Below are 19,317 nucleotides of genomic sequence, written 5' to 3'. Positions count from 1 at the left end.
GACCTCAGGACAGATTTATGGAGAACTATACATTTCCAAAATAAAGTAGAGGAGAAAGTTTTTTTTTTTTTTTTCATGGGAGCAGCAGAGCACAGGATGTCGTACGTGATTCATAATTTAAAACTGGGTCGAAGTGAGGCTATGAAATATAGGTGAAACTAGTGTTACAGGATGTTTCTTTGCTGTCTTCACTGGAGCACAAAGGTCACCCCCCTGTTAATAGATGAACAGAAAAGTGAGTCAAGAGGTTAAGGCTCTGTGGAGTGTCAGAGACAAAATGCAGAACATCACCTTCATCCCTGATGTGTAGAGCCACATCCCTGCATGGAGACACGAATGCACGATTCCTCCAGTAAGTGGGTTAACAACCACTGGTGGTGTAATCTGAAGCATGACTACACACACACACCGCAGAACAATGTTAGGAGTGAAAAGAGAGTTGAAATGACTGACAGTTCTCTGTGAGGTAAGATCTGATTCATAAATAAAAATATGTCTGTTGTAATTGTTAGTTTCCTGTAGTTACATCTCGGTTGTTAGTGAGTGATAGAGGTCCGAGGACCTAGTGTTGTGTGATACTAAGTGATACAAAGTGTTGACCAGCATGGATGAAAAAACACATAAAAAGTTGTGGACTAACACTGAGATTGTCTTCAGTGCACAGCATTATGCATACACGGATCAGGCATAACATTATGACCACCTTCCTAATATTGTGTACGTCTCCTTTGTGCCTCCAGCTGTGACTCATCAGAAAAAGGACGTGGGTCTTCTGAGGGTGTCCTGTGGTGTCTGGTAACAGGATGTTGTTAGTGGGGGGTGGTCTTTGGGTCCCATTGGTTGAGGGGAGGGGCCTCTGTGGATCATCCCACTGATACCTAATCAGTTTGGGATCTAGTGGATTTGGAGGCCAGGTCAACACCTTGTGCTGTTTGTCATATTTTCTTTTTTAGTTTTTCTTAACTGTTTTTGTGTGTGTGTCTGTGTCAGATTGCATCCTGCTGGGGATGGCTGCTGCTAAGAAGGAGTGTCATTGCTATTGGATGGGGGTGCCTGGTCTGGTCTAAGTAACATCCAGACAAATACCAGGTCCAAACGTTTCCCAGCAGAACATTGACTGGACACAAGACAGTTAATGATATTTACTTCTGTCTTTGGTCATAATGTTGTGGCTAATTGTGTGCATGCCAAAGATCTCAAACGCAAGAGAAACTCATCCAGTCAAATCAACTTCACTGATAGCAACCTGGTGACAGATCACCATATAAAAAACATCATCCTGTCATTTATTTGAAATGATCCACTTTTCTCCACTCTCTGACCGCTGATATGTATTTATTTTTAATAAGTGTTTGTATGAAAAGCTAATGGAAATCCAGATCTTTCTTCTTAGTCTGTCAGTTTCAAGAACAACTCTCCCCTGTTTAAAGAACTTCATGCGTGATCATTGGCGTTTAATCTCGATTCACTCTGATCAAATTCATCAGAAAGGAAGAGTTCCCTCCTGTGTAAAACAAGGCAGACGCTCGTCAAAAGCAAAACACACAAACACGCTTCATAACATGACTTAAATTCAATATCAATTTATTTTGGGATTCATTGTATTTAGGCTCGTTTCCTTGGCACTATAGTCCAATGAGATACTAACAAGGCAAAACAGCACAAACTCTGCAACAATACACAGAAAGTGTTGGACGAATTGCATATGTGTTGTATTACTGTCACGGCACTTCAGTAAAAAAAACAAAAAAAAACAAAACAAAGACATACAGTAATTCTGGCTTCTTCATAGCTGATACAGTAATCATAGTAAAACAACATTTTTATTCATTAAATCATCCCAGCATACATTCACGTCTTCGACGACCCTCCACCTCACAGTGATCAGAAAGGTTAAGGCCTCTTTGGCTCACAAAAAAAAAGAAAGAAAAACAAACAAATTAGAGAATAAATCTCCAAATTAACTGCCCATGAACACAGAAAACAAAAAAAAAGGAATCCAAATGTGTTAAGAAAGTAACAGTATCCTGAAAGCTGTTGAAAGCGTCAGCCCAAACCAACTATCAGATGTTTTATCAAGACACTGGAATAAAAATCACCTGAGTACAAACCGCCCTAACGTAAAGCCCTCCCTATATGTTACAGTAGTGTTTCAAAACTCATATTTACTATTTCTGTTTGTTTCCTCTTAGCTTTCCTACTCAAGGTCCCTAATGTAAACATGCTATAAGCAGCTGGTGTGATATGTGGTATTTAGGTGTTTGTGCGAAAACGTTGAGGCAACGTAGGAAAGATGTGTGGAGCGTTAGGCGGCCTCCTGTCTGTAGTGCAGGACGTAGTAGTCGTGGACGTACATCAGGACAGCGAACGGCTGGCCGATGATGATGGACATCCACACGGCAGCGTTGCCGTAGTTACCGTGCAGGAAGCGGCCAACGAACCAGGCTAATGGAAGCTGAGTGGAGCGGATGAAAGAAATGTAAATTAAAGCAACATGGGGAGAGATCATCCTACAGATACTTGATCAGTTTGGGATCTGGTGAATTTGGAGGCCAGGTCAACACCTTGCGTTGTTCTGGATGTTTTTTGTTTTTGTTGCTAACCTAATCAGTGTGTCATTGCTATGAGGTGTCTAGTCTGGTCTAGGTGGGTGGTACATGTCTAAGTAGCATTGACATGAATGTCAAGTCCAAACATTTCCCGGCAGAACATTGAATTCTTATTAATTTCTTCTGTTACGTGTCTTAAACACATTTTAGAGATGATCGTTTCCTCAAGTTAATTGCTAGCCTTCTCTGCCATAATCCTCTCTGTGCCTCATAAAACGTCCCACAGTCTAAAAGGACACTGTTAACCTGCCATAACTTTAACTTATGTTTGTAGGGAAGGTTTGACTGGAGCCACTCTGTTGGGAGTTGATTATGCTCCAGCAAAGATCTGTAAGGCCAATCAATAGTTTGGTCAGGCTTTATGTGGTGATGGATAGAAGAATAACAGCGATGTAGTTGTACATGTCATCTGAGTGCTGTTGAGTTACTTGAGAATGGCTCTGATTGATGGAATATCCAGCTGGGAGCATAATGTTTCTTTTTCTGTGCCAGTTAACACATGGCCCTAGTCTGTGTATACATTTCTAATTTGACTTTCTTTAACATAAAGAAGGGATGCAGCCTGCTCTAATGATACAAATTATCCAAGTTTCAATAGAAACACAAACGTATTTCAAATATCAGCAGAGTGCAGGGTTTGTGTTGTGGGTTGATTATCAGACAGTGATGGTTCTGTGTCGGGTCTTACCTGTGCCATCATGCCCATGAATGCCCACAGTCTGAACATCCTGAGAGGAACACTCACCAGATACTGACAGGAAACAAAAACCATTAAATCAGCCGTGTTCCCTATAAAACACCATCTGACCATTTGTACCAAGTGATTCTGTCGGCGTGGGCGGAGAGAGCCGTTGTGGTCTCTGCTCTTACCTCGTGGAAGAAGGCCGACAAGAAGAAGACAGCCGACTGGCTGACCTTTTTACTGAACCCCCTCCTGAGCAGCGGTTTGTAGAAGTGGCTGCACGACAGATGGAAGAATAGATGTTAAATTGGGAGTATGTAGAGACAGATAACGAAAAAAAAATAGTACATTTTTTATTTAGTTGGATTATTATTATGTATGCGCTCATCTGTATTATATATCGTACATATGTAGCATGACAGGATTGCAGAAACCCACTGAGAAAAAGGTTCTCTGAATTGTCTTGACCTATAATGTGCTGTGAATCTCCTTCTCTACCTGCAAACAGGCTCACAACTATTTAAACAGCATCACATTTACTTTGTCTCGTTCAATTTGATTCACTGTATGTGCTCCTGCTGCCGAGGAACTCCCCGCAGACACTGTGTTTGCTACTAACACTTATTCAAATGAATCCATTTCCCAAATACATGTTAATACATCGTAAGTCTACCCCTCCTCCCCTCCCCGTGTGCAGTTCTATAAATTTTACAGCTTCCTTCTAATGTTTTAGTGCGCGGATGATTCACCGTAGACACCACTTGTGTACCGGGATGTTCCAGTTCTGCCAGAAATACGTCACCGTCTCTGAATTCCTGAAAGAAGAGAGTCGGTGAGCGTTAAATCGTTACAGAGACTAAATAATGGCATTGATATTGATGACCATACTGATGCATCTATAAAACGCTATAAAACCCTTAAAAAAAAAGTCACCATAAAAGACTTTCCTCAAAAAAACAAAACTACAACAAAGGACTGAAATTATTTTCCAAGTGTGCGGACATAAATATTTTAATTTCAGTGCACACAAACTCACCACCAGTCCTGGTAGAACTGTCTGTCCCCGAAACGCAGCAGCTCAGCTGTGAAGTTCATAGATGAGTGGAAGAACGAGTAGAAAAACATCAGCCAAAGCAAGTGATTGGGAACCTGGAGAGACACGTGGACGAAAATAAAATATACACCGTCTCACCAGTGTGCGATGTTGGCGCGTTTCCACATCCGGTGACTCAACTGTTCACTTCACTGACCTGGACATTGCTGTGAGATTGTCGTCATCCTAAGGTTTTGGCTCATTACTGAAAACTCTTGCAAAACCGCCGAAACACACGGATTTCCACATTCTCCAGACAGTCACCTGATCTGGTGTTGTAGTTTTAGTGACCTCTCAGCTCTCTTAACTGTGTCTCCATCCATCAGGCTGCCAGCTCATACGACACCTCACCCTATCAGCTCTGAACTGGTTACAAGAAACTTTTTGAACTTTCACCCAAGTCTGTGTCTGCTCATCCCCGTCCCAAAGCCAAACTTAATAGAAGATGGAACAGTCAAACTCGGTGCCTTTGCTCGACCCCACATGACTTACAACCAGGACTGGGTATTGGCAAGGACTTCACGATACGATACGTATCACGATACTTGATATATTACGATATACGATACGATATACGATACGATATACGATATACGATTACGATATATTATTGTGATGCATTGCAATAATCTACAGTTCACTGAGAAATTTTAAATGCAGCTCAAAATACACATTGTATATATGTGCATCAGATGATGGTGATAATTCATTGGACAAATTGAGTCAAACACAACATTAATCCAAATTAATCCAAGTTCTAATTTATTGCACAATAAAAACAGTCGGTGAAGGTTCGGAACTCGTTCACCACTACCTATGACTAGTAATGACTAAGACTTAGTGAAACCAACTCCCAGTAAGTAGAAAGGTTGATGATATAGGGGCGTGTTGTCAGCTGGTGTGTTTTTACTCACAGCTAATCGAAGGAGTCTCTCAGTCATCAGGGACAGGTCCATGTCCTGGTGGAGAGGGGAAGAGAGAGAAACCCGAGAATTAGATAACAAACAGCAGCACTTGACACTCGCGGTGTGAGCTTCACTGTCATCACGTGTTCCTTACTTCCAGTGGTTTCATGGAGCTTTGAATGATGGGAATCATCCACTAAAGAGAGAAAGAGAGAGAGAAGAAAAAATACACGTTACGCCACTTTCGGACGTGCGATACAATGTTTAGGTTTTATAAGTTGTTTCTCAGTTAAGTTTGACACTTCAGATTTAGTTCACCTGTTGGGTGAGGCCAACTAGCAGCTGGATGAAGAACAGCTGGGGAGGAAGAGACAAATTCATAATGAGTGACATGATGTGAGATAAATAAACTGATAATATTAAAGGTCAACTGAGAGAGTATTTTGAAGCTGAAAAAACTTTTTATTGGACTTTCTGAAAAAAAAACATTTGACAGTAGCCTAGTATCTACATATCTGCGTATGTTCCTTGCCATGTTTAACTTTGTTGTCACTAGATGTCTCAGGCTGATCTCAAGCTTTTCCAAAACTGGAGAATTAAAATATTATTAAGGCTATCAATGACTATGAAACAGTCCATAATACAATTAGTCCAAATTAATTAATTAATCCAAAGCAGATGATAAAGCGTGTGATGAGTGTGTGAGTGCATTTTTTTATTTTTTTTTTTAACTGCTGTTTTAGTAAAACTCTGTTCACACGCTGTACAGCCAAAGCACAGGGTAGTTTTTTGAACAGGGTGTTGCTGTAATGGGATGTTTCCTCACCATCTCACATAGTCTCCTCAGCAGGAAACTCATTCGAATTTTGGGGGAGCGGGGGAAGTTGAGCTCGTAGCACAGAGTCGGTGCAAAGACAAAGTAATACATATCTACAGAGATGGGGGAGAGGTCAGTGCGGTGGTTAGTCGGAAGTACGTGGCAAAACAAGCTGTAGGTTTCAGAGGCATGATCTACTACTCAGCAAATAATGTAGTGGAAGTACCTCTGATGGTGAGGTTGCCAGGATAACACACCTTTTGGCCGACTCCGTTTAAATGCTGCGCTGAAGGACCTGTTTATAGTTCATACACAAAGACACACACAATTGCAGTATGTGCCATGAGTTATTACATGCAAATACAGAAAAAAATAAGAGTGGATATTGTCACATAATCATTCTACTATGCTGTGTTTTAACAGCTCATGTATCATTTGTCATTTAATTTTATCTAAGAGCCGCAGCGTCAAGTGTCTGCCAGTAGATGTCACTGTGATAGCACAACCAGTGTGGGTTAAACCACTTCCTGCATGCACAGACGCTGAATACATCATCCCAACAATTGTATCTCACCTCCTTCTTATGAATATGAACGTAGTTTCTGCCGAGACAAATTATATTCTACAATCTAAGCTCGGTGTGGATGTGTGTGACTTACATGACAGTGACCTGGCCAGTTTCTTGGCCTTCATGTTGCTCAGCTCCCTGCACCACAAGTTGACGTCTTTGTAGGAGTACAGCTTTAGGAAGAGAATGGTGTAATTGCCGAGTGCAAACGCGCCACCAACTGACGGGGGGAGAGGAAAGGAGAAGTGGTGAAGGTATGGATAAAGCTGAAGCACAAAAAAACCCGTAAGCAGCTGACACATGATCTAAGGGCATGAGAACAGGAGGAGGAAGGAATGGAAGGGCAAAGCTGGTGTATAGTAGAACATGCTGAAAGGAGAAGGAGATAAAGAAATGACAGCGAAAGAGACAGGATGTAAAAGAGTAGAAAAACAAAAGATAAACAAAGATAAGATAAGAGAGAGGAAAAGAGACAGAACGTGACTGAGGCCATCACTTGATCTTGCACAAACAGCAAAACAAGGCCGGCAAAATAAATCATCTCAAGTATGAGAGCGCTCCAGCTAAGGCAAGGACATTATTACAGTCGGCACGTTCTTCACGATCGCGGTTGTGTTTGTGCGCTTTGTGCAACTGTCCCAGCGTTCGTGTTTATTGGCCCGGCACTGGAAGACTAATTCGAAGGCACATTAATGAACGTATTTTGACAACTGTGAACAAACACACACGCTGGCCGAGCAGTTTGTCCAAGGGCTTAATCAATACGTTCGATAAAAAGGGATTATGCCGAACAAAGAGCACGCACGGACTCACGCCGCACATAGGATACGCGCGCACAAACGAGGCACAGAAACACACAACTAAAAAGTGGCTGTTGTGCCAGCGGGGTGAGGAGGAGGTCAGCACACCTAGCATCAAACCACAGCAGATACTGTCCATTAACCATCTGTCTCTCTGGCTCAGTGTGGCATGCAAACAGCTAGATTGTCTCCCAGACAGCTACTGTAGACAGTAAACACAGAAACAAATATACGGGTGGAGGCCGAGAGACAAAAACAAAACATGGCAGGAGCCTTAGTCACTAGTGAACATCCCAAATTTAAATTGTCATGTCCTCTCAGAGCAGACTCTGGAATAGCAAAGGGCAGGATTGATGTCAGTAATAGAATACCTTTATAAAGATGCGGTATATCTTTTGTATACCGTTCTGAGTGTATTTGCTTTCTCTTTGTGGTCAGGTTTTTTTTTTTTTTAGTAGTTTAGTTACTAGTTCCAGGTTTGGATGAGTAAACACACCTTTCTTTCAACACAACGGGTAACACGCCACGCATTTCCCTTCCTAAAAGCCCCAAGACCAGTTAAAAATGTTGTCACTGCAAACAGCATTAAACCAAGCAAATAAAGGTCAGAAACAGAGTCACACCCACTTCTCAAACTGTCTGGCTGCATTTCGGTCGTCATTTTCAGCTGATATACATAGTTCTGTTCAAGATCATTTTCAAAAAGATCTTGTTGTAAAACTTCATTAAATAGCTACTGTACACAGCATAACTTATTCTGAATATTTCTCGCCTTGTGTTAGCTGCACTGACTTGTTTCTGAACGAAACGCCGTTATAAACAGCTATTAAACTACACTCAACTAAATTAAAACTATTTTGAAGCCAAAAAATCTCTGGCAGCAGACGGGAGGACACATTAAAAAACCATTAAAGAAATAGACAGTGGACAGTAGCTAACAGTTTCCTCTCATCAATATAGTATTCCTAAATTTCATCAAATTTGAAATGAAGCCAGGTGTCACATTATCATGAACCACAGCTGCGTAAAAAGTGCCCAGTCATTGCAATAGGTCACACGTAGAGTTTTCATCATTTCAGACGCTACGTTGGGTTACATCAATTTCCTGGAGACTAACCATAATCGCTGCTTGAGTAATCCAAGCCTTTACCCTAAGTGTGAACCTCAAGCTCCCTTTAAAATTTACAGATTTATGTTATGGGCTCTTGCGGGGGGAAATTTAGGCCCCCGCGCTGGGACTACGTACACAGATTTATAGCCCCACAAACGCGAGTCGTACGGGCACAAACGCGAGCGTGCAGCATCTGCGCAGCTACGCACACACCTGCCCTCTGTCATTGCCCTTCCTGTGTGAACAGCGGCGCAGCGAAGAGAACAGACAGACAGATGGACTCACTCCTTTACTTTGTCACCTCCCAGCGAGAGAACAGATGAGAGGAGAGGAGAGGAGAGGAGAGGAGAGGAGAGGAGAATAATCCCAAAACAAGAGCAAAAAATTAATCAATGATCTTTCACCTCCAAACTACCGCCTCACTATCTGTCAAGACACAGCTACAGGTAAACCGATTAAAGCTTGTTGAGTGAAAGGGTGACTTAATACATCTTTCTAATGACATGAAACCCTCCTACCGTGGAGCGTTTGTAGGTTAAGTGACAACCTTGGTCGTGAAATATTTTGTTGTCCGCTGCACGTTTGAACGAGAACATGTAAGTGCGGCGTTATTGTCGCAACACAAGCAAGTCGGCCTGGGTGGAACAGAGAAACCTGGAGATCTGCCAGTGACGCCAGAAGTATGCGCTCGTTCCAACCCATTTTTATTTTCAAGATGCACAGAAGTGATTCGTCTGCTGCGGCATTTTCCGTCGGTATGTTCCGTCTGTCCTTAGTCGGTAGAGAAGAATTAAAATTTCTGCTGAGTGTAAATCAATCTTTTGTTACTTATGTGAACAAGCCATCTAAGAACATCTGTATGTGTGTATGTTTAAAGAATGCAACTTTTGATGCCGCAGGTTTTTAACGAATATGTACTGGGATTTTTCGCGAGGAATATCGCGCTGTGCCGATTTCCCAGTTCACCGTGGGTGAATGGCGTGGTGTGTGGAAGGCAGCCATGGTTTCTGTCAGGCGGCCTGATGAAGACAGAAGAAGGTGACCCTTGAATGACCCCGCACTGTAAACCACACCCACTTTGGCATCTCCATCTCAACCTGTACTCCCGTCTTTCCCTTTCCTCTTTCCTCTTTCCTCTGTCCTCCCTCCTCCCTCCTCCTCCTCCTCCTCCTCTGAGCCAGCTGGAAACACTCCAGTCATGACCAACTGGTCCATTACCACTAACCGACTCCAATTATGACTCCGTATAAGAGATGCCTTTTACTGCACTATCAAACCGGTGCGCTGTTTCTCTGAAGGGCAAGGATATGAATGCCCTCTTAATCTTTACGACGCTTACATTATTTTCTATTCCATACACTGTAACCTATCTGCATGATAAATACCACGGTTTTAGTCGACCATTCGTCTCGGCTTTCAGGAGCAATAACAGAGAGGAGTGTTTTTACCTGGGGTCATGGAGGAGACGGACAGGACCACAGCAGCAGGAAACGTTAGCATAATTGCCATGTTAATCCAGTGGACCAGAAGTCCCACAAGTTCACTGAATGAACCCTGGGAAGACAGGGAGAAGCAGAGAGGGACGGGGGTTTCGTGTCAAACAGCGTGGCGTCCCATTTTCACCCACCATCACAACACACAGAAAAGCGGTTGTCTAGTTTGAATGCATTTTAACTTATGATGGCCTAGTTAAGTCTGAAAAAGCTCATGATGTTCCACATGCACCCTAAACAGACACAGTGTAACCGAACGTGCCCTAAATGTAGACGGTGAAACTAATTTCTCATTTTACCATTTAACATTTGCAAGCGGGAAATAATCCCTCCTGAGAGCTGCAGAAGTGCTCTGGATTCAGCGGTGCAGCTGAAAACCACAGAGCTCTGGTGTTTAAGTGCAGGGAGGGTTTCTCCACTCACCTTTGACAGCTGTCGTTCTGTGTAGAGGGCCACCAGGATGAAGACGTTGGAAACTGTCAAACACAATGAGAGGTTGACGTCAGCTCTTCTTAAACAGTTCACACAGACACACACACATATATACAGTATGGCTGCAGCACTGTGCATATACTGCACATGTAAAAGCGTGGTGCTCAGCAGGATCCAACTAGTTTAGTCACGAACGGTGTTTCGGTCGGATTTTCTGCCGCCTTCTCGGCGACGTGGAGTCTCGCGCACAAACTCACAGACTCTCGCCCGATTAAACAGCAACACCTGATGAAAGAAATGAGCCAGCAGTAACGGGGCATATGTGTCCCACAGCACACGCCAACTGCTAGGACGGCTGAGCGACTGGACGGGACTCGTGGCTGTGCATTTTTCTAGCACACGCATATTCTGTCACCATTCTGGGATCTCCTGCACTTACATTTATCTCGATTTTAATGAATTTTAAATGACACAGTGTGAATGGACATTGTAGGATGAAAAAGGAAATGGAGCAGTGGCTATGTTGATGGACAAAAAATAATTAATATATATATATATATATATATAATTTTGGTTTTAACACACATTTCTGTGAGGAGCAAACTGTACATAGACTTCACTTTTGTCTTGGGGTTTAAACTGTGAGCCAAGTCGCTGCTCAGTTAAGTTCAGGAAGTCACTGGTATGCAGATTCCTCATTACCCTGACTAGACTAGGCTGATGACACATAATTGCAGCAATTGTTCCATTTTAAGACCCTAATCAGTCATTAGCATGTCAAGATATCTAATCTAGAGTGTCAGCAGATGTGAAAAAAACGTCAACCACTTTGATTACTGGAGTCTGCAACAATCTTTGCAACTTGAGTGTATCTATCCCAGATCCCAGATCAAACATTTTAGTGATTCAGGCGCACGTTTATGTTTCATTTTGAGGTACTACGGAGAGAGAAAAAGGTTCCAGGACAAATGTCCTGAAACTCCTTGTGTACAGGTCAAACATATTTTATTCAACCTGTCAAGTCTGCAGTGATTCATTAAAATAGCCCTCCCTGCACTTACAGTTGCATGAGATTTTATAATTATGCACTTAATCTTACCATTAAATGGACCACTAAAAAGTAAACAGAACCAATATGTATCTGTAATTTAACGTCCTTAAAAACAGATGCAACCGATATTTTTAGAGCGTGGGCAAAGTATGCTGCAATCAAATGTTATTACACTGTTACTGGGACTTAACGTTGAACCCCCATTTGTACAATAGAGTTGTGTTTCATTGTGATGCTTCAACTTTCTTTTTACTTTAAGTAGCATTTGCTGACTCCCGTTTGCAAATATAACATTCAAACGTGGCCCCTTTCTCCCCCAGCTGAGTGAATGAGAGAGAAAGACTGGCAGAGAGCAACTGTGTTCGAATGAGTCCTTGCTAATGAAGAGAGGGAGCGGCGTGAGTGAGAACGAAGGCGTGGGTTAGAGAAATAAAATATTTTCTGGCTGTTTCATTTGGTTATGTTCTAAAACACAAATGAACAGACGCATCTGTGAGCGAGTCCTTGTGAATGAAGACAGGGAGCGGCATTAGCGAGAACAACGTTGTGGATTAGAGAACTAAGATATTCTCTTATTCTCTTATTTTATTGTGACTGTAAAACAAAAAACGCACACACCTCTGCATGGCCCTGTGGGAGGGTGCTACATTGCCAGGTTTTGTGTGAATGCAGCCGAAGGGCACGCATGGTGCTTATTATAGCTGAGAAACAATCAAATTACCTCCTAATGCGGAGATAAACCAGACAACAGAGGAGAATCTAAAACAGTGAGTCAGATTTAGGTGCTCTGGACAAGTGGACAAAACAAAGGGAGTGGTGGCAGTGGTGGCTTTAACACACATTGAGATTGAAGGAGACTACTGGGCCAAGGAGACCAGAGATGTCATCTGAGAGGTTCAGACAGTGACCAGAAAGAAATTAAAGAATTAAAGAAATTAAATAGGACCACAACATTAAACAGGACAACAGGCAACAAAATGTACAGTGCACAAAGTACACCAAGTGACAGCAGTTGTGGATAAAGTGACGGTGTAAGCCTGCTACATATGGGCTCAGTGAGGCCAGAGCTGTGAGCTGTTTACACTGCTGTTGTAAAGTCTGATGGCAGTGGTAACAAAGGAGCGTCTGAAGCGTTCAGTTCTGCACCGGGGTGGGATGATCCTAATGTTCAAAAAGTTATGTTTTAATGTTATAAAGTGCATGTTGCTTTTACCTTCTACATGTTTTTCTTGTATTTCTTATACATAAACTTCTAGTTTTTCCAGTCTGAGTTGAAATTCAAATGAACGAATGGTACACGGACCGACCCTTCGGCCTCTACAATGAGGGGGTGGGGCCCAATCGGATTTTTTTCCCCCATGGGGCCCAAAATTCCTAGTGACGCCCCTGTCAGCCTTCCACCATGAATCAGGTGGGCCCTCATGGGCCACTGCCCAAAATGTAAAACTTTAAACTTTACCCACTTTGCTCTTGGCTTCATGAAGTATGGTCTACTAATTTACTCTGTGCTGGGGCATTCGAGCGTGGGAGGGTGTGTACAAGTTGCTGCAGTGACTCTCTGAATGCCCTGTGGGAATGAGCCTCTTTACTGTCCACGCTACTGTAAACAGACTCACATTCTCACCTGCCTCTTGCTCAGCCTCTGTGCATTCCTCTCCCTTCACTCCATCTACTTCTCCTCCTCTGTTTTCCTGCCCCGAGTTGATGCAGCACTTTTCCTCTTCCCTTTCAACCCCGTGTCTCTTCCTTTGCCTTCTTCCCAGCCCTCAGTACACACCAACTCACTTAATTTTCTCTTCCATTAAATTCTTCCACTACACCATCCTTATTCATCGCTCTCTCTTCTCTCTCTGTGTTGCTCCCCATTTTTCTCGCTCTCTCCCACTCTGCAGGAGAGTACCAGTGTGCAGTATATAGGGCAGGTGATTGCGCCTCTAGAGACGCTGCAAGCTGCACCACTGCAGACTTTTACTGCAATATACCATAAAAAAAACAAAAAAACACTGAAACTTTGAGTTCACAATGCACCTGTGTGTCCTATAGGAAGGCACATATTAAGTGAGGGAGATCACGCAACTTCACTGTATGGGGAAAAAGAAGCTGGTATTTTACCCAGTTGTGATACAGACATACAGCAAGTTCCTCAAATGTATCAAGTATAACACTTCAAACTGTTCCATAAAAGCGCCCAACTTCTTGTTTATTATTATTATATTCACACTCATACCCCTCAGTGAAATACGGCACAAAAGGTTTACCTACCAATCACCAGGCACGCTGCCGGCCAACTGTAGGGATCATTCAGAAACAAGGAAATCACCTGAATGGGGTCCACCAGGACACCGTACCTGACGGACAGAACAAAAAGGCAGATCAGTGAAGTGACATAGCTTGTTCAGTACCGGGGCACTGGAACGTCATTAGAGATGTGTTACGTACAATACAAGTAATTATCTGGAATGTGGAAGTCAAAACAGAGCAACAAAAACATTTGAGGGTCAGAGGGCGTAAATATGTGCAATTTTGAAAACCTGGTCTTTTTGTTACGTGTTGAACATTAATCTCTGTGAATGACAAATTGGGTACAAGTAATACCTGATCTCTTACTCACCTTAACAGGTTTTCTAAGAAGAGGCGAGCGTTACTCAGCACCTGTAACAATGAGCAAAAGCTAAAGATTTATTGCACAATATCCTTTCTTACCCCTTCTCATTGTCATTTCTTCTTGTGTAATTGAATTAACTTGTTCTTCTCCCCCACCCCCCTCTGTTGGTGAATGCGTCTACCTTCCCCTCTTTAACTGCTTCTCCCCGTTTCCCCATCTCCTTTTCCCATTTCCCATCATTCTTTTCATCTCCCCTCCTCACTTTCTGTCTCTGTCTAAATGGATTGCGATACCTCATTACCAAACACAAAGGCTCCAGGCCTGGGAATGGCACCAAAGTTCAATCAGAAAGAAGGAAAAACCTCCAATGACGAACACAGTGATTTGTGTTCAAAGAGTGGATTAACAGGAGGCTTCACTCGCCTCGTCTTCTACCCTCTGCTCTCGTATCCTGTCCCTCCTTCTGAGTGCAGAGGAGTAAGAGCTGCGAAAGGGGCTGAGCCTAAGATATCAGTTGCACACTGTATGTATTAATAAGTAACGGTAATATTAAACTTTATTTGTACGACACAATTCATAGAAGAAATGCAGCTAAAAGTGCCCTACGGTGAGAGGAATTAACCGGGACGGATTTCCCAAGATTTCCATTAAAAGGATCAAAATTAGAAAATTAAACATTTTAAGGAAATAATTATCTATGAAATTACTACCAATTGCACAAACTAAGACGATGGTGACTGAGCCTATGACAAAAAAAAATTAAAAAATGGCATGACAGTATCACGAATTGAGTGTTTGGGTCACAAGCAGGCACAGTTAATGAAGCATGTTCCTTCAACCAGCTGTTATCTTTCTGCCAAGAGGGCAGACGGAGCTGACACAACACACTCACTCTTCAACTCACCTGTGTGTGAAGCAGTGTACTGTTTTTTTTTTTTGTTTTTTTTCTCCTCTGCTAGAGTTGCACGTAAATGTGACTAACAAACGGACACGGATATTGCAGAAGACTGTTCCACTGCCGCTAGAGCATGAAGGGTGGCCCAGGTGCGAAGTGACTGACGTCACACAGTGAACATCGTTTGGAAATGCTACTGTATCTCTTAAGAAGAACAAGCCGTAGATTGTCCTGCTGCATTCACATCATGTGAAGTCACAGGCTCATGTCCGTACAGCCAAAAGAAACATATTAGTCAGCAACCACATAAAAAATTGACGTGAAAGGCCTAGCGCATGCAAAACGCTGTATGTGCACATCAAACCATGCTGCACGTTACGTAATCACATTGTCAGTCTCTCATACAGTAGTGTGTGTGTGTGTATTTTTCTTTGTGTGTCTTACCAGCATCACCACACACCAGTTGAGTATTCCTCTGTAGTTACTGTAACCACTGGCTGAGCTCAGCAGAGATTCCTGCGTCTTGTGGACGCTGCAGATATGAAGTAGGTGGAAAAAAGTCCAGAAGAAGAAGAAGAAGGCTTAAGCAACATGAATTTGACTCAAATGCAAATGAGACATTGGCCATTTGTGGCTCAACATACCTACAGAGCGTTTGCATAGTTAGTGCAAAGGAAGAATACCAGCAACAGACAAAACATGCTCATAATGAGATTGTTGAGATAGATAACAGCAGTTGGCCTCCTCAAAAAAAAAAAAAAAATGTGGTTCAATTCATGTGTCTTATTGGCACACAACTCCCAAGGAGAGCTGTAAACACCAATCAGTGTTGTGATGTTGCATTCAATGTACCTTGTACAATGTCCAAAAGTTTGCCATGCATTTCACTGACACAGCAACATTCTCTGTATGGACAAACGCTACATGACGTTAGCCACAGATTTCAGTAAACAGTTGTTTTGGTGCTACCTCTGGCCGTATCCATCTGACTCCACCTAACTGATGGCTACTTTAAAATTAGCTTTCTTAATAAGAGGTGGAGCCTGAGGGGAGCGTCTGCAAGCGAGGGCCGAGTGTCCCTAGTCACAGATAGTAATGTCCCAATGGCACCAGTCTGTGACTTGGCCATTTTTACTACTAGGCTGTAAACATATTCATTTCTCCTTTTTGTGGCATTTAACTTCATATTTTTTAACCCCAGACATTTCTGCCTGAATAAAAAGAAAACTGTTGTGCTTTGTTTCTTTTTACACAAACAATAGATTATCACGCCTTTATCAATAATTAAATGAGTGTGGATGATAATCTGGTTGATTGTTTTCATAGCTGCCAACAATATATGCTAGCTAATGTTAGCCTAGGCCGTTTATTGGTGCATGACAACACTGTCAGCATCCACTTTCTAAATGATACATTTCAATCCTAAATTCAATGTTCGATACTAGAGGTGGAAAGTATCCAAATACTTCATCACTATTATCTGCATTTTACTTGGGTTTTTAGTTTTCTGACAACTTTTTATTTTTACTCCCTTAATTTATACACCAATAGCTGTACTTTCTGCTCCTTACACTGGAAAAACAGGTTTGATACTTTTTTTAACCTCTACAGATGAAATACTTCCAGAGCTTGTACGTTCTTGTCTTTACTTGAGTAAAGGAGATGAATCAGTATTTTACACAAGTGTTTTTACACATATATTCATACTTTTACTTAAATACAGAATGTGAATACTTTTGCCACCTCTGGTTAATACCAATAAAGTGGACCACGGGCAGGTGGGTCGGGAGATTTAAACGCGGCTCTGTAATCAGTGTTATTTCCACATCATCTGGGATGATTCTTGCTGCCAAACTCGGTCCAGAACTATTACTACTACTTTTGTCAATTGTTGAGACTAGGGCTGAATTGACAACATCTGTAGTCTGTCAGCAGTTAAAGTCTGGCTCGAAAAACAAAATAATCCAATTTGAGATGGATTATTTCTTGGACTTTTCCTATTGGGACATTAGAATGTCTAAATTCCCAGGTTGCCTATGAATGCAGCTTTAAATCCAGTTTGGATGGTACCTCTCTGGTTCGCCTCTGATCAATTACCTGTTACTGAACTAAAGGTTTACAGCTGTAGGTGACGCTGGTGGTGTCGCTAGCCGTTAGCAAGTTGACGCTGAATGAGAAAACAAACGTCTCCAAACTTTCCCCCCCGAACCAGTCAGTTCTGCTAACTCACCTCATCCTTTCACTTAAGTCATGCAAGTGTCTCTTTTTCTCGTCCGCCGCTTTGGGCCGGGCTGTCTCCAGCGAGTGGTCGCGTTTTCTCTGTCCATTCTCGGGGCTGGTGTCTGCGGTCGCTGGTCTCTGGGACGCCGCTGCAGACCTCTCGCTGGTCGGGAGCAGACTCGCGCTTCTCCCCGCTGCCAGAGCCTCTCTTCTCCGGCGAGTTTTGGCCGAAACCGTGTTCCCGTCCCCCATTCCTTCCTTTTTTATATTATATATATATATATATGTTTCACCACAGAAGGACAGATTACTATGAGCCTGTGCGCGTTAACTGTGAATGACAGCGCGCATGCTGCTACTCTGTGACACACGGACGCAGTTCAGGGATAGGGAAGTGGAGGAATTGCAAAACAATGCCGCCTTGAGCTCAGATTTCCGCACAGATGACACAGGAGGCGTAAAGAGAAAGCGGCCACGGCGCACTGTAACTCTGTGCGACTGTTGCACACTGTAACCGCCAGGTGAGTCAGCCAGGGCCTGGAGGCTTTTCCAAGAACAGGAGCCATTAGCAGGGATCCCTTGTGCATGTAAGCGTAATGGAGACATCGAGATGAAGAAATGGGGGTTTTAGTTAAGTTTAACTAGGCCCATTTACGTAGCTTTTCCGGAGCTTTCTTAAAGATATACGACAGCAGATCTGATGCTATTTTTTTTTTCTCTTTCTTGATTTAAATCCAGTCAGTTGAACATATGATAAGATCTCATACAAGAACTCATTCAAAGCACCTTTAAAAGACTTTCTGTAGCTCACCCTGTGCAATTGTAGGTAATGTTGAGCTAAGTCTTAGTTTGATAAATCAGTTCAGAGCTTAACTAAGTCTTAACTGTCAGATGTCCACCCTCAACTGACCCAATTGTGTTACTGGTGAGACTATAGCGATGCACACATATCTATATTTCTTGTGTGCATGGCTTTGTAGTGTATCATTTGGTAGAGTGATGTTAGTTTCAGTGTAAGTCATTCAGTTTCAACACAGTTTAACCTTAAGGACCTAAAGCAGACCTATAACACACTGGGTGTGGTGTTCTCTTTCATCTATTCTTCGTATGACCTAGGAAAACCGGAGAGTTACAATGAAAACCTTCATTTAATGAGAAAGTCCTCTCTGTCTATTTTAGTTCTGTGTGCTTATCCATACCACAGCGAGGACTGATCAGTGGCATTGATCCAACTTTATCACTCCTTACTGTCTATAATGTTGTCTTTTAGAGTAATGAGTCTGTCTGCAGTTGCTTTGATAAGAGATCTTTTGGAGGGATCAATAAGAAACTTATGACCAATTGTTTTAACTCTTAAACTACACTTCCCTGTGCTTTGTTCACGTCGTGGCATAACTTTCCCTGGTCTTTCACAGGGAGGCTGGGCGGTGAGATCCCTGCGAGGAGACGTCTCAACAGTAGAGGGAGTCCAAGACTCAAATCCAGTTCAACCTTTTTTGGTGAGTCAGGCATTTGTTTTGTGCCTTATTGGAAGGTTACAGTTAAAGTCTATGATTTGTGACAGCTTAAACCCTCAAATCACAACTAAAATATCTGTGTCGTGCTCTGTTGACGAGTCAGCAGTCAACACTTTTATAATTATAAGATGCAGGAACAAAAATACAAGACATCTGACTGTGATTTCTCTTCGTAAGTCATGTGGACAGTTTTGTGCGTTGGATGTCCGACTAAGCTCGGATCTGGTGCCTTCAGAGAACACAGTAGCCTCTCTGTTGCGTGTGAGTCCCCTAATATCGAGCAGATCAAGTTATTTTTGATAACAGCCAGCCATTTAAAATTTAGAGAATAAGAGGTTTTAGGCGTGCATTATTCATGGTTTCTGTAGGGCCTCAAAAACTGGCTTTCTACAAACTCTCGGCCCGAGCTGCAGGGTGGCAGGTAGTAACACACAGACACACACACACAAAATATTCTCTTGTCGTACGTTTTTCTGCCTTTCTTTCCGTTTTCCTGTGCCGTGAAACACGACCTTTTCT

At 42.5% G+C, this 19,317-nt stretch overlaps 1 protein-coding gene across 1 annotated transcript; it reads right to left on the bottom strand.

Moving 5' to 3' along the window:
* Positions 1 to 1,567: 1,567 nt before the first annotated feature.
* On the bottom strand, positions 1,568 to 17,678 carry LOC125016860 (diacylglycerol O-acyltransferase 1-like). Its single transcript, XM_047599606.1, has 17 exons — positions 17,292 to 17,678; positions 15,506 to 15,593; positions 14,173 to 14,213; positions 13,824 to 13,909; positions 10,502 to 10,554; positions 10,034 to 10,139; positions 6,766 to 6,894; positions 6,333 to 6,401; positions 6,116 to 6,219; positions 5,608 to 5,646; positions 5,444 to 5,485; positions 5,299 to 5,343; positions 4,328 to 4,440; positions 4,041 to 4,106; positions 3,480 to 3,567; positions 3,298 to 3,360; positions 1,568 to 2,455 (listed from the first exon to the last, which is right to left on the bottom strand). Exons 1-17 carry the CDS (start codon positions 17,531 to 17,533, stop codon positions 2,306 to 2,308), a joined length of 1,524 nt encoding a protein of 507 aa, XP_047455562.1. The 5' UTR covers positions 17,534 to 17,678; the 3' UTR covers positions 1,568 to 2,305.
* Positions 17,679 to 19,317: the final 1,639 nt, after the last annotated feature.

The sequence above is a fragment of the Mugil cephalus genome, chromosome 11, assembly GCF_022458985.1.
Source record: "Mugil cephalus isolate CIBA_MC_2020 chromosome 11, CIBA_Mcephalus_1.1, whole genome shotgun sequence".
Taxonomy (NCBI): Eukaryota; Metazoa; Chordata; class Actinopteri; order Mugiliformes; family Mugilidae; genus Mugil; species Mugil cephalus.
This window is presented reverse-complemented; position numbering and strand designations above follow the sequence as displayed.